This window comes from Sceloporus occidentalis, unplaced genomic scaffold (genome assembly GCF_023333645.1).
Source record: "Sceloporus occidentalis isolate IW3139 unplaced genomic scaffold, rSceOcc1.0.p SCAF_7, whole genome shotgun sequence".
NCBI classification, from domain to species: domain Eukaryota; kingdom Metazoa; phylum Chordata; class Lepidosauria; order Squamata; family Phrynosomatidae; genus Sceloporus; species Sceloporus occidentalis.
In genome coordinates, this window is record NW_028316987.1 from 74,578,143 (window position 1) to 74,594,411 (window position 16,269).

Consider the following 16,269-nt stretch of genomic DNA (forward strand, 5'->3'; position numbering starts at 1 on the left):
CAGGGGCAGCAGAATAGCAAGAAACACTCAGTATACCAAGATTCACCCAATAAGACGTTCTGAATTGCATGAAGAATCCTAAAATTACAACTAAATATAGATTTCTGATCACCTTCAGCTATGACTTCGGGGGATTTCTAGTTTAATTGGGGGCAATGCAGCCCTTCACAAGAGCAAAATTTAGCCACTGGAATCCATTGGTTGATCCTGAGATCATCTGGATGCAAAACTTCACATGCTTTGCCACAGAGCAAAGTTCCTACTCCGCTTGGATGAATAGAAGTTTAAATGTATCCTTCCATTTTACAGATCATCTGGTTTGGCCTTTTTAGTGTTCTTTTTTATTTATTGGACTTGTATCTTGTTTTTCTCTCTAAAATCCAACTGAAAAGTAGCCATGGTAGCAGTGGCAAAAATTAAAATCATATGTGTGTTTAATATGACAATTACTGCTGATAAAGTCTGTGAACTTTGGAATGCGAAAATGATGGTTCTCTCGGGAGGTAGTTGTAGCCAGGGCAAATCTTGCAGAGGGTAGTAATCTTTTCCGGGGGAGCATGGCAGATGGAACATGCCTGTTCTTTATTCATAAATTCTAAATGAGGTAGACTTATAAATTCCAGAGACTGTGGGCAGTCTCATTGAAAACTCATATATCTCTGAGTGATTTGTAAAAGATCAAGAAAGATTTCTTACTCCTCATTTTTAAACAATAGCAAAAAATAAAATAAAATAAAATTTACTATTTCCTTCCTAAATTATACTGCTGAAACTAAGAAGGCTGGGATTAACCAGAGGTGGAGTTTTGTGTGGAAACTTCATGGTACTCAGATCAATTGCCTGAACTCAGAGCTGTTTAGTTCTAAGTGTATATCTTTTTATGAGAGATCTGGTAGAACTCACAGTTCTAATAACAACAAAATATATGCTGCAGCCATGAAATTCAAAACAAAGCCCCAAGTCTTAAATGATTAATATCTATTTTGACTGTTTTTAGTGTGTGTGTGAGAGAGAGAGATGCTATAGGACCTCTGAAATTTATCAAAGTTTAGGATCTCAGCATATTTTAATCTGGCTCAGGATTGTTGGAGTGCAGTGGACTGAACAATCTCTACTTGGGGTTTGACTCTCAGGCCTTACACACACACACATACGCACGCACACACACACACACACACACACACACACACAGAGAGAGAGAGAGAGAGAGAGAGAGAGAGAGAGAGAGGACTTATTCACACATTCAGCAGAAGGGTTAAAGTAAACCCATGAGCATGATAGTCCTATTTTCCTCCATTATTGTTCTGCTATCTTACCATGTGCCAAGTGATCATAAACACTTGGGAATGATGAGTTTGTCCATATGTTACTACACTGCAACTTCCAGCAACCCTCACTGCCGACTATGCTGACTAGAGCTGCTGGGACTTGCAGCCCAACAACATTTTGATAGCCACATGATTCTTACTCCTGTTTTCCTGGAAACACTTAACAGTGATAACAGAGGGGATGGGACTGGGGCTAGTGCCCTCTCTTCCTTGTGTGTTTACTTTAACCCATTTATTCTAGACCTGAACACAGCTGTAGATATAGATAGATATACATTCTAACATTGAACTGCAGTAGCTTGCCAAGCAACTAAAACCAGATTATTTGAAGGACTGTATTCTTCCTTAAGTACCTCCCTGTGCATTGAGATCTGCTGGGGAGGTCCTCACCTGCTGGAAAGATGGGAGAGGGCCTTGTTAAGGTCTGCCCCCAGGCTCTGGAAAGCCCTTCCTGAAGAGAATAGACTGACATTCTATCTACTCTCAATCCACAGACAGGTACAGACTTTCTATTTCAACTGATTTTTAGAACTTACTTTACAAAGCTCATCTCATCTAAACAGTGCATTGGACTAAACATCTGCTATTTTGCTGTGCTCTTTTTAAATATTCACATTTTAACTGCTTTTAACTTTTGTTCATAATTTAATCATCTTTTAACTTTTGTCATTTGTGGATTTTTAACTACTGTATATACTCATTTATAAGTCTAGAAATTTTAGTCAAAAATTGACCCAAAAACACTGGGCCGATAGTCAATTTAAGTACTGTACTTTAACTCTTATTTTAAAAAAGGAAACATTCCTTGGTGAAAGGTGAGAGCTTCAGAGTACCTGAAAGAAGCACCCCCCCCTTTTCTCATCCATCCAGCCTTTAGGCTTAGCATAAACAGTTATGCTTGCTGGAATTTTGTAAGTTCTTTGGCATCATTTTTCTTTGCCTCATCCTTTATATCCATTGTTACATACCCCTAAGTTTTACCCTTGACTTATCCACGAGTCATATCAAAATCCCTGTTTATGGTCCCCAAACCTGCTCTTGATTTATACATGAGGTAGACTTATATACAGTATATGTTTTCAAATTGTTGTAAAATGGAATCCCAAACTGGGGAAAAGGTAGGATATCAATAAATATAATACTGATCCTGATGGTGGATAGGATTGGATGCCTTCTTCCTCCTGAGGTCCATGGGACTCAGTCTGTCAGCTGAAGTACAGCATTTTGCTTTAACTGTGGTGAAAGTTTGTGAGCCATACAAAGGGCTTAAAATGCTCAGCCATGGGTAGCTCAGTTCTGTTTCCTTTTAAACTCCTTGAATGGGAAGCTGGATACAAGCTGTTAGTCATTGTAGCATTTCAGTCCACTTGCAACATTAATGCAGAGGATAGAATATCATGTCATTATCTAATTACATTTGAAGTTAGCAGAGCTCAGGTGGTCACAAGGGAGGTACCCCTGCAGGGTACAGAAGCTCCATTTTTGACTAATGAAATGCTTTGCAGAAACTGTCCAATTTCCAGACATTTCCAGAACAGTTTTCTGGCATTTTCAGAGCAGAATATGTTATTATATTTAAACCAAAAGACAGTACGAGTGGGTGTGACATCTTCCAGGGATCCCAGCCTCTATGCCAGATACCAAATATGACAAGATCATATCTGCAGCAGCCTGTATTCATAATATTGGCATTAGCAAATAGTGTGAATAGGTTGTGAAGTCCCTGTCTAAAGCTCTGCCCTCTCAAAAGGCAAGATAAAAATGTAGCAACAGTAATGTCCTGAACATTAAAAGACCACACAATAAAAGAATTGTAGTAAGACTAATTCCTGCTCATGCAACAGATTCTATTTCATTTCATTTTTCTTTGTTGTAACAATCAAACATGACTTGAACAGGGTTGTCGCAATTAAAACAAAAATCATTATGTCCACATCTACTTTTTCACAACTGTCCTGAGTTTTATAAAGTTGAATTTACAGGAAACATTCTCATGATTGCTCATCTTCAAAAAGGATTGTGAAATGATGCCTGCATTTTGTGCACTATTAAAATAAAGCAATATTGATTTTATACACAGACCTAGGGATGATTGTGTCAGCTGATGTCTTACTGAGAATATTTTGCAATTTGATAGACAAAGAAGGCATTAAAAAACATCTTACAGAAGTGCACTCATCTGCCAGCACTTGAACCTTTGCTCCACGATGCTCCTCCCAACATCCTGAAACATGTTGTCGGACAGTTCAGTAAGGTAAGTCGTCATTAGTTTATTGTTGGGCTGTGTGCTTGACCAACATTTCTGAGGCCCATCAGTTGCCAGTGTTGGGGAGGAAAACAGCTGTCTCACACAAGAAAGAAAAACACTGCATGGTTTGATCTTTGTTACAGCAGTTAGGGAAATAAACACCAATTTGTGTGGCTGTTTTCTTTGTACATCTGATTTCTTCTTTTGGTGCCTTGGTAGCTGCACCTACATCAAATTCTGGATAGTAGCCAAGGTTTTGGGCAACTGGTAGTAATGTTTCATCACCCTTTCCCTGATATATTGGGGGAGGAATTTTTGAACTTTTTTGGCAGCTTTGGGTACCTTCCTGAAATAAGGCTATTTACTTATTTGGGTTTGGGACCATGGCTTAATGTCAGCTTAGTGGGAGTTCTAGAGTCTAAGGGCAGCCAGCAAGAAGGCCCTCCCTCGTGTCCCCACCAACCCTGCTTGCATACTACGTGATTTATAATGCAAGAACTGTTTTAAGCCTCTTGTATAAAAGTCTTGTCTTTCTGGGCTTGACCCAGTAGGATGTTCTCCTGCTCAAATTCATTTTAATGCTTCATCTTCAGTTTATCTTAGTGAAGCTTGTGAAAGGAGAACATGCTATCAGATCATACCCAATTTAACGTTAAATCTTTGCAACAAAGATTGAAACTTTGAGAAGGAAAATTTAATTTTCATTATATGATTCATATTGAATAGGTTCTGCCACATGATTCTAAAGCCAGACGTCTTTTTGTAACAAGTGGTGGCCTTAAAAAGGTGCAAGAGATAAAGGCAGAGGCTGGATCCCTTCTTCAAGAGTACATCAACACAATTAACAATTGTTATCCTGAAGAAATTGTCAGGTGAGGAAATGATGGTATTGCATTCATTTTCATTTTTAAAACGTTTCTTTCCAATCAACAACCTAAGCTGTTGAACCCACACTCCACCCACATATCGTAAGAAAATTTGGGGATATTCCATTCTAGTTCTTTTTCTACTTGATTTTTCATTTCTTCCTTCACAAGAGGTACTTTGCATTTTTCTTCATGGTCTCTGTGACTCGCAAAAATGGGTTATCTGTGCCTGCAGAGTGCATCATTTGGAACCTTCTGGAGCTATCATGGAACCATTTTGGTGGTAGCCCTGCTTTGGTAGCCTTTCCAGTGTGCTTCCCAGCTAGACTCTTAGTTCTTTTTGTCCATTGCAGCAGCAGCACTGATAAGTATTGTTTGGAGGGCTATATTCTTCTTATGTATTTGATTCTGGCTATGAAAAGTTCAAGCATAAGCATAAAATATGCACTACACTGAAAAAGTGTGGCATCCCATTACAAACTCAGGCCTGAAACAGACAGACCAAAATGTGCAGCTTCCGGATGCTTCAGGAGCGGGGTGTGCAGATGACGTATGCTCCTGGTGTAGTCAGAAGCTGCTCCGAGGCTGCCTAAGATGGCCTGAAGCTATCAGCAGAAAGAGCGGGGAAAATTCTCCCTTTGCTGGGATCCCATTCGGGACCACCGCAGTGGCCCACTTTCAGAGTGGGCTTTCCAGTGGATGCACTGATCGGGAGCTTTTGGGGGCGATTGGGGCTGAAGCGGTCAGAGGCAGCTCCAAGATGCTGGTGGGCTTTGCCTGTCAATCTTCCACCAATTGGCACCTTTGATGTGTTTGAGAGCAACTGCCCTGCCACCACCTGCTGTTACTATTACTCACATCTTTCATGACAGGCTGAGCAAATGTCATCATGCGAACACCATCACCTTGTCCTATCCTGTGATGGGTTATTGAGGTGGCACATAAGCTATCTGCAAGCTGTTCATACTCTTAGAAATGGACTAAATTCCTTGACTTTCTTCAAGCTGTGAGTGTTTCCACAACAGAGGCACAAAACACTCATATTTTGGATTTTCTGGACTGCCTGTCTGATGGGCTTGTCCCATTCATTCATTCAGTGCTATTTATTGGTGGTTTCTTAGCATTTTCAATGCCTTGGCCAGCCATTACATTTATGGACCCTTTAGTTAAAAGATTCTTGAAAGGATATAAAAATTTGCACCCATCTCTGGCTGGACCTAATGCTCACTTGAATTTGGAGCTTGCCCATTCTTAGCTTTCTGAAAAATAGTTGGAACCCATGGCCTTTTGTGATCTGAGGATACTTACCTAGAAAATTACCTTTCTGGAAGCAAGCCAGTTATGTGCCTTGCGGGTGGATCCAACTTACTTGTTATAAGGTCAAAGTGGTCCTTTGGCTAGACATCTCTTCTTTCAAAGATTGTTTCAGCCTTTCATCTGAACCCAGACATTATACTACCATAATTTCCCCCTAATCCAACATTGGACCTGGAGGGCCCTCCACTGCCTTAGATGTTCATTGTGCCCCAGCTTTTTTATGTGAACCACAGAGCTGCCTTTCAGAAGTCTCAGAGTCCTTTCCTTTGCTATTCTTCTACCAGGATAGGACGTCCTGTTTCATTTCAGTGTTCCTCTAAAAGAGTGGCAGCAACCATATGTCTAGCCTATGAAGAGGCTGGAAAACAGCCTTCTGCCCAGGTGAAGAGCCATTTCACAAGAGTGATAACAGCGTAGGAAGCCTTTTGGAGAGGAATCTTTTTACATTATGTTTGTAGAGCTGCCACGTGGTCTCAGTCTTCCACCTTCATCTCTCATTATAGACTGGGCTTGAGGTCTTGGGAGGGCAGTGCTCTTCTCTTGTGTTGCATAACACGTCCTCTTCCTGAGGTTAGTAGTTGGTAGTTGGCTGATCTCTCATTTGTGTGAGTGGGGGGAAATGTGATGTATAGCCACACAGCAGGTGGGTGGTTCTATCACCAAAACATTTAAATTACAGTTCTAAAGGTTCTGAATGATGCAGTATTCAGGTTCAGATAAAGCATTTGTGTGAGTTCACAGTTAGAGGTAAGCAATCTTCCTTTTTTTTTTTAGGGCATGCTCAGTCCTTATTGGGCTGTTTGTGAGAGTTTCACTCATTCTTTAGTTTTTTCTTCTGTTTTTTTTTTTTTTTTGTACTTTATATAACTTTGAGGTTGTCCTCAAAGTCTGCTAATAGTACCTTCATAGAAGCTCCAATCTAGTACTGTCTGTACAATGTTCATGTGCTCTAGACAGTACCATCAAAGACACATGTGGGACAAGTATAAACAAATATTTACTGACCAAGAATGCAGAAACCCTGTTTTGTAGTGTAGCTTCTGTCCCCGCTCCACAACAGAGGAACCCAGTGCAAAATTCTAGATTTAGTCCATAACAAATAGATAGGGCATCAGGTGTCTCTGGATGTAAATCCACACAGGACAGAAAGGTGTGGTCTTCCAGGACCATAGATTTGCAAAACTATCATAAAATCTTAGAGTTGGAAGAGACCACAAGGGCCATCAGTGGCCAAATAGAGATCTGTAGGCAGCACTTTGCTATAAACATTATTTTCTCTGGCCAAGGAAAATATATGGTTCTAAATTCCTTCCTCTTTGTACTTTGTACCCTCATCCCTAAATTACCATTTTACTTAACTTTTCACCTATCTCAAGCTCCTAAAGTAGATTGGAACCTTCCTTAATGTTTCCTCTGTCCTTCATCCTTCATATTTAATTGGCTTTCCAAGAACTGTGTGCAAAAGTGTAGTTAACAATTAGTCTGTCCCTCTTCTAGGCCATGCACATTAGCCAGAATGCTCAGATGCTATGCAATTCTACTCCCTCTGCTGGTTGTCTGCATTTTTCACAGAGTCTGTCACATGCTGTGGCTTAGACCTCCTGGAACAGAAAAGAGTTTCACCTGTGAAGTGAATGAACTAAAATGACATGAATATATCCCACAAAGGCTGTCTTGGATTACTACTGCCAATACTGAAAACACCAATCAAATGATGTCACAAGTATTTTATTATTTGGGCCTACATGGTGTAGTGGTTTGAGTTGAACTAGGACACTGCTAGACCAGGGTTCAAATCCCTGCTTTGCTATAGAAACCTACTACATGGCCATGGACAAATCACACTCTCACAATCTCAGGGGAAGGCAAAGGCAAACCTGGTTTGAACAAATTCTGCCGAGAAAACCACATGATAGGTTCACCTTGGGGTCACCATAAGAAATGACTTGAAAGCACACAACAACAGCATACAACAGATGTGTCACATTAAGGTGCCAGTTCATTTTGTCTGGAGCAATTCATGCTACTTTTGAGGTATAAAATATTAGCTGGATTGTGTTTTTTTAAGTGTACAGTCTGACTCTGCCTGTTTTGTAATCTAAAATAATTATGGTAACTTCAGTGGAACTAAATCCTCCAAAAATGTGTAGCAGAGAAGAGCCTTGTTGTGAGTAAACACAATCAGATTGCTGGTAGAATGGATAAAATTGTGCAAGCTCACTGTTTACATATCACTCAGATGTTAATGGAGTAATACTTTCTGATATTTCAGAATTTTCATCCTTCCACATTAGCAGATGTTGGTCTGATGAAAGTTCATCTTGTTTGTTTACAGTTTTAATTGCTTTTTGTTTCACCTAAAAGTCTGTTAGTCATCTTTTCATTCACAAAGGTTTTTTTGTTTATCGTGAAAAGACAATGATTATGTGGTGTGAAACATTAAGAAACTAGTTTCCTCCATAGTTCTTCCTGTACAGTTCCTTTCTGTCTGTTGATTTTTGTTTTAAATGCCACATGCTGCTTTTAAATCTGACCTTTGGGCTACGATCTGAGGGAAGCTAAGACACGTTTTATACTTTGATTGCCTGCCCAAGCGGGAATAGTTAGACAGCAGTAAATTCTTCCAAGTGAAATCTTTAAGGCAACTGAGCAACATTCAGCAAACTCTCTAGGGAGAGGTCTTTGGACACTTGTGTTTTTCTTTGTCGTTTCTAAGCAAAGCAGTAAGGAAGTAGAGATGCCAATTGCAGGTTTCATTGAGACTGGAAGAGAGCAGCATCCATGACAAGGGTCAAAGGCCTTTTGAATATATATGTATATGTATGTGTGTGTGTGTGTGTGTATTCAAAATTAAATGACAATGCACTTTTTTTAAAAAAAACCATAATTGTTATGGATACAGTTCTCAATAATCTGGAAAATAGGTATAAGCAATAATCACATATGCCCTCCCAAGGAGCTACCATTTGAAGGCAAATATAGAACTCTTCCCTTTTCTTCAAGCAGAGTTGAGGGTGGGGGTGCAATTCCCAACCATAGAGCCAGCTAAATATCCTTAGATATCACCATAAATAGCACAAAGGATGTTGAAGAGGAAAATTAATGGTTGATTAATTGCTGAGGTATTTTGAACATGCAAGTTTTTCCTTAGGGGAGATCAGCAGTATGAAACTAGTGTATTTGTCTCATGGTGGTAATAGTGGTAATGATAATTCTTCTTCTCCACCTCCTCTTCCCTCTCCAAGTCCAGCTGAAACTCGTCCACGAATAGCAAATTTGGGAAAGATTCAGTTTTTGCTTCAATATGTAACCAGGACAAGTCTCTTTAGAGTAATTTGAGAAAGTACAACTCAAAATAGTTTTTATCAGATTGGAGTCCTACTCATTTGAAACCTATTGAAATTAATTAGACTTAAGGTAGCTATGACGAACTTAAATCCCTTTTGTTTTAGTAGGTCTAATTAGACAATATAGAGCCAGCATGTGGCATAGTGGTTTGAGAGTTGGATTAGGACTCTGGAGACCAGGGGTTGATTCCCAGCTCAACCATGAAACCCACTGTATGACCTTGGGCAAGTCATATGTTCTCAGCCTCAGGGGAAAGCAATGACAAACCTCCTCCGAAGAAATCTTTCCAAGAAAGCCCCATGATAGGGTTGCCTTAGGGTTGCCATAAATCAGAAATGTCTTGAAGGCACACAACAGCAATGATTAGAGAATAACAAAGTCTACTCTTGATTTTTTTCCTAATGAAAAAATGTTTGTGTAGATGCATACTAAGTAATTGTTTGGGATTAAATTATTTTGTACCTACATCATTTTAAGTAAAGAAACCAGTTTAAGCAGAGAAACCAGTTAAAGGGTTGGGGATTGATTAAAGCATATGCATAGAGCCCAGAAGGTCATTTCATTGTTAATACCTCCCTCTTTAATATTCTGGTCCTAAATTCCTGTTTTGTTCTGCTGTAAGGGCAAAAAGTCACAAGACATTGGAAAATCCTACACAGCCAAGGACCTAAGGCCAATTATTAGACTAACTAGAGTAGACCCATTGACTCAAGGGAACTTACTCAAGTATTGCCTTACCAAGCTCCTGTTCATTTTAATGGGTTTACCTTAGGTGGGGGACAAACATTTTGATTCAGGGCAAAGTTGGTAGATTATCTAGTCCAACTCACTGATAATGCAAGTAATCCACATCTAAAGTACAGTCAGCCCTTCTTATACACAGAATTTTTATACACGGATTTAAACATCCATGGTTTGAAAATGTTCAAAAAAAGTATAAATTTCAAATATCAAATCTTGATTTTCCATTTTTTATAAGGACCATTTTGCTATGTCATTATATTTAATGGGACTTGAGCATCCACAGATTTTGTTATCCATGGGGGATCTTGGAACCAAACCCTCAGCGTATAACAAAGGTCCACTGTATTCCTAACAGATGACCATCCAATCTCTGTGTAAAGGCCTCCAGTGAAGAAAAGCCCATCAACCCCCAAGAAAGTCCATTCTACTGTTGAATGGCTGTTAATGCTAAGAATTCCTTCATAATGTTTAGTTTCAGCCTTCTTTTTTGTAATGCAAATCATTGGTTCAGAGCCTGTACTTCAAAGCATCTCTTACATGACACCTCTTCAGTTAATTGACTAAAGAGTTAAAAAACCACCGCTATGTCCATAAGGGGAGGACAGATGTGACAAAATTATTTCATACCATATTAGAATAACACAGATACAGAAATGTCTTTGCATATATGGCACATCACCTTTGGCCATGATCCATCCACCATCTAATCTTACTGTCTTCCTTCAGTAGGTTTGAGTGTGCCTTAGGCAGATTGTAGATTTGGTAGTTAACATATTGAGGGTTTGTTTTTGTTTTGTTTTTAATCAAGGAATCCTTGTTTCTCTTTCAGATATTATTCCCCTGGATATTCTGAAGCACTTCTGGAAAGGGTAGAAAATTATCAGCCTGTTCTATAAACTGTTCAGCATTTGTGATAGAAAAATTACCTTTTTATATCTGTGTTTTGAGTGGCAAGCATATATATAATTTCAAAACTTCTAGTGTGGGAGAAATTAAGTCCTCTATTCTGTTACCAATCACCTAAGATAAAAGGCAAATGTACCTTTCTGCCTTGGATCTACAGTTTGCTTTCTGGTGCTAACAAGAAAGACCGTCATGTGCTTATATTAAGTGGTCGGAGTTTCTCAAATATTGAAGACCTAAGAACAGAAGGTCCAACATTCCAGATGTATCTCTAGTCTTCAGGACAGTTTTTCCAGTCAGGTCCTTAAGAAAAAATTAAGAATATTACTCTGTGAGAGGATTACAGCACCATCCACCAAGTCCTGGAACTATATAGTCTTTGCTTTGTGTCAGTAGGGCCTGCATGAAGATGTCATTTGCAGCTTTGCCCAGCCTCAGTTGAAATTCCTTGCATGTGAGCAAAAAAGTATCAAACTATGCCTTGATTTTTGCCTTGCTACCACTTCAGCCTTTTCCCTCTGACATCTTGGAGAGCTAATAAGCTGATGAATGTTTCATCTTAACATGCAGGTTTTTGAATGGAGCACCCTTTAACTTTAGGAGAACAATTTGAGTCAAGCTAGTTTTAAGGAATGGCTAAGTAGTTACAAAAAACTGAAAGTATGCCTAGCAGTGAATCTTGCTTGAAAGATATGCCAACATTTCTGGTCCTCAAATTCCTTAAAGTTAGTTTAAAATGAAGTTTTAAAAATAGCACCTTGACAACATCTTGTTGCCCAACATGATAGCCCTGGACACTACAAAATAAAACTAAGTCCAGTGTTGATCAGAAATAATGTATGATTATTTTATTATGCTATCATCTTGAATTCTTTTTATTTCTCTCTGAAAGTTTCCCTAAGCAATTATAACAGAAAACAGTTAAAATGCATTTGACAGATGAAACATTACTCCCATCAGGTAATGTCTACAAATTGCTTGGCAAAATTAACATCCCAGATACCTTTTGATTTTCATCTGGCTTGTAGGCCTGGTGGATCTGAAGTACACTTGGGTCATTTGTTCACATTTATCCTTAAGCAGTGAAATACATCCTAAGCCAGCAAAATTTTGTATTAATTCTGGAAGATGTATGGGCTTCAGTGAATGGTGGCAGAGAGTTACTTTGGCTGCATTCCCACTGTGATTTAAATTGAATTGCTGATCTGGTTAAAGGACCATCATTCCCATTTGAAACAGGTTCCAGTCCTACTGTGATTGTTTTCAATTGCGATGAAGTGAGGCAAACACAAAAAACCTGCTCTTACTTGGCACTAGTTCTTTGGTGGTTCTTTTGAAAAGAATCGATTTTGAAGTGTGTTCAACAAGTGGGAATGGCGGATCTGAATCACATCATTCTGGAGGGGAGGGACTAACGGCAGTGGTTTGTTTATCATCCCTCCTCAGTTTTTGGTAGATCCACCATTCCCCCCTCCTCCCAGTGCTGTCTTTGTGTTTGTGCTGTGACCTATGGGCGCATAATTTAAAAAAAAAATTGGTAGAAGATTCGATTTCATTGATTTTGCAAGTACTTGAAATCAGTGAGACAAGTAATTGCAATACTAATGCACTGAATCTTCTATCATTTAAAAAAATTGATAGAAGATTTGATTCATTGGTATTGCAACTACTTGCGATTACCTGGGCGATTCGACAACAGCTCATAGTGAGGCAAGTAGTAGTTGCAAAACCAATGAATCAAATCTTCTATCATATATATATATATATATATATATAGAGAGAGAGAGAGAGAGAGAGAGAGTGTGAGTGAGTGAGTGTGAGTGAGTGTTCCCAAGCCAGGCTGCCGCTTACATCACTGTTGATGCATAGATGACTGACATGCATTTTGAAGTGGCACAAACTAGTCGGGATGCGTGCCAAAAAATAAGCGATTACAAAGGGATAATGAAAAGATCCGCTTTCATAGTGGGAATGATGGACCTTTTGGAATTGATTTACCAACACGGAGCGAAGGCAAATCAGAAACTGGTTTAATGTAAATGGGAATGAGCCCATAGATGTGCATCACATACCAATAATGCCCTTTTATGACATTTGTCACTGGTCTTAGCCTTTAATTATAACAATTTCCAGAGAACAAAATACAATAAAATCCAAAATCCACAAAAGGATTATGTCTTTATTGGCTAACCAAAATGCACAAAATACATCATGCAAGATTTCAAAGCTCTACTGACTTCTTCATCAGACAAAAGATGTTTAAAAAATCATACAGAAGAAAAAACACAGGCCTACACTTTGTATCAGATGTTGTTTGTTGTAGTTCAGTTGTTCTGGAAGGATCTCAATGCAGGCAGAGGCCGTGTCCCTTCTAAGCCCATGGGGACTGAGACAAAGGATAGTAAAATTTAAACTCCAGAAGGAGGTAGTTGATTTTAGCAAAACAACCAAAAGTTATTTAGCATAGATCCATCTCATCCAGTAGATGAATTGTTGCCTTAGCTGGAAGATTTATACACATGCCTGGGAGGATGGATCATAACTAATGAGATCATTTAGTGGGCTTAACACATGTAGATAGATTCCAAAGCAAAACATTTTTGGAAGTTCATAAAAAGGCAAGATGTTCGATTCTGTCTCTTCATTACACACATTACAAGTGTTAAATCTATTCAGCAGTACAAGAATGTTTGCCTTACCATTTAACTACCATTTGTTTATGGTCACAGTTAAGGTAATTATCAACGTTTACATTTTTCTATATTTCATTGCTCTCCAACACCACTGATTACAATCTCTCGCCTAGTCATTTATCTCTCCCATTCAAGCATATATACAACTCCCCCTGCATCTGATGAAGTGAGCTGAAGTCTACAAAAGCTTATGTCACATTAAATTTTCAGTATTTAAAATGCTACAAACTTTTTCAGTGTTTTCACCCTTTAAGAGTCCTATGACAGGAGAAACTGGGGTGTTTCTACATCCATCAAGATAACTGATTCTAAAATATTTGAAGGGATGTCATATTGAGGCTGGAGCAAGTTTGTTTTCCGCTGCTCCAGAGACTAGAACCCAGAGCAATGGTTGCAAACAACAGTAAAAGAAATTCCACCTAAACATTAGGAAGAACATCCTGACAGTAAGAGCTGTTTGACAGTGGAACACACTCCCCTGGAGTGTGGTGAAGCCACTGCCTTTGGAGGTTTTAAAACAGAGGCTGGATGACCATCTGTCTGGGTGCTTTGATTTTGTGTTCCTGCATGGCATGGGGTTGGACTGGATGGCCCTTGTGGTATCTTCCAGCTGTATTATTCCCTGAATATCTGCTTCTTTCTGGCTAATAGCACATTCCAGCCTATAAAATTATCCTATATTACAGTTAGCAAGCATCCTGGGAAGCAGAGGGTTATAATGCAAGAACAGTCAAGCAGTCAGTTGAGTCAAGGTCAGTGACAAATTACCTAGCAAGCTGGAGGGTGAAGCAGAAGGATTTTCATCAACCAGTCTACTTTAGTTTAGGGGTTTGTTGTTTCCACTTTAGAATAACAGAATTGAAAGAGACCACAAGGGCATCCAGGTTCAGGTTCAAGAGTCATAACAAGTCAGCATTCCAGATACCAGAAGCCAGCAATGAATAAACAAAGCTGTCAAAGTGTAGCTAGTCTAAATTCAAGGAAACGCAAATGCCAGAATACAGTCAATCACCCAGATAAGATGGCTGTGAACAATGAAGACATGGATGGGGCTGCTTGGAGATTTATAGGCAGCTTCCTAACAATAGCAGGTGGCTAATTAATCAGCATCTCCCATTTAACAAATCTCATCATTCAGCAAGGGATAGGGGCATATCTTCAGCCTCTGCTGCCAGCTTCTGGGGAGCAGGGACGCCTACTGCTTCAGCTTCTGACTCCTTGGACTCCGAGCTCATTTGTTCTAGAAACAAAATACCAGTAGGCTGAAGATGTTTTCTCCTTTCACCTTTCTGCAATACGTGCTGTGATGTCCTCTTTCCAGATAATGCTGTGTACTTTGGCTTTCTTACATACTTCTGTACAAGTGACTTCAAAGAAGTAGGCCAAGCTACCATCAGATATCCCCAGTTAGCTCAGAGTCTTCTAACATTGTTGGCCTGAATAAAGCTTGTGACAGTTGTGGAGAGTGTCAAAGAGGTGAAACTAGTCTACAACCTCTCAACAGTTGTGTGCCTTAGCTAAGATAGTCCTTTGCCACCTATTTGAGCCTGAAATTGCTGAGACTATTTTCAGGACTTTTGAAGATCAGTAAGAGGCAAATCAGATGGGCCAAAAGGAGGGGCCAGAGGTAACTCCAGCCCTGATCACCCCAGGACCACAGTGACTGGATGGCCCAAACAGGCTACCAGCAGGAGTGGATTAAATCCACTCCTTTTGCCAATACTTTCCGGCTGCCCTAGCCCAGCTCAGATGCTTTGGGGGCATGCATTGTCTAAACGCCACACCCCCAAAGTGGCAGGAAGCCATTCTATTTGTCCCGTCTGGTTCAGGCCTGAGAGGCTGCAATGAGATTTGAGACGCATGTCTGTGCTCTCTGAATATTTGATATTTATGTACTTTGTATGTGGAACTTTTAATGAGTGGCTTTTAAAACAATTTTTGAAAAGCAGGAGATAGTATAAATTTAAAGCATATGCTGTTATGCAATTCTCTTCTTTAGAAAGATGTCTGTTACAACTTGCTTAGCAGGAATTCTGTCAACATAAGCCTTGCTACAAATGTGGTGGCTTTTTTGAGGGAGTGGAGAAAAGAACCACTGGGTCATGATGTTCTCATGATTAAGACAGCATGCTGATCCTCTGGTTTGCAGCCAGATGAGGAAAGACTCTATGCTGCTACCAAGCAATAGAACAGCTCCATAAGGACATGGCAAGCCTTGCAGAAATAAAGAGAGATGTCTGATTCATGTTAACACCATTAGCATCAGCCCTAAAGACTTGGCAGCTTTTAAGAAGAAGGGAAAGACATTCCATTCTCATCACCCACCAAGTAAACTGCTGGTCTGAAACCAGTACATGCATTCTATAAGAACCTACTATTTTTGGAAAGATGGGAAGAAGCTCTACTTCACCATAAATTCGACTTAACAACTTTCAACAGGTCCATCTTTACCTAAGCATTTATAAGAACTAATAAGGGTGTATGTATGTTTCAGGTGATGTTCAAAGTTATTGGCTGTCAGTATCAGAAGGTGTTCATCTTAGAATAAGGTGATCTTGACTGTCTCATAGCGCATGAGTTAGGCAGGAGAAAACAGACCAAATGGATCACAGCTGTTTGTTTGTGTTTATCTTATGCATGGGGTGGAATAAAAAGGTATAGCAGGGCAAAATTATGTGCTTTTCTGTCTACTGGTTTCAATGAGGTTTAAACATAATGCTACAACCGTACATATTTAACTAGGAACAGTTTCACAGAATATGGTGTTAACATCCAAGCATGATGGATGAATCAACAGTGCATAACTTGGAATGAATTATGCC

The 16,269-nt window shown here is 39.5% G+C and overlaps 1 protein-coding gene across 1 annotated transcript in view; it reads left to right on the plus strand.

Annotated features, from left to right (window-relative positions):
* SPAG6 (sperm associated antigen 6) overlaps window positions 1-12,901 on the plus strand; it is a 60,634-nt gene extending 47,733 nt beyond the window's left edge. The window contains exons 9-11 of the mRNA XM_089533353.1: window positions 3,466-3,582; window positions 4,303-4,448; window positions 10,681-12,901. Coding sequence (XP_089389479.1) covers window positions 3,466-3,582; window positions 4,303-4,448; window positions 10,681-10,747 — 330 coding nt within the window. The 3' untranslated portion in view covers window positions 10,748-12,901. The remainder of the gene's footprint in view (window positions 1-3,465; window positions 3,583-4,302; window positions 4,449-10,680) is intronic.
* The last annotated feature ends 3,368 nt before the right edge of the window (window positions 12,902-16,269 follow it).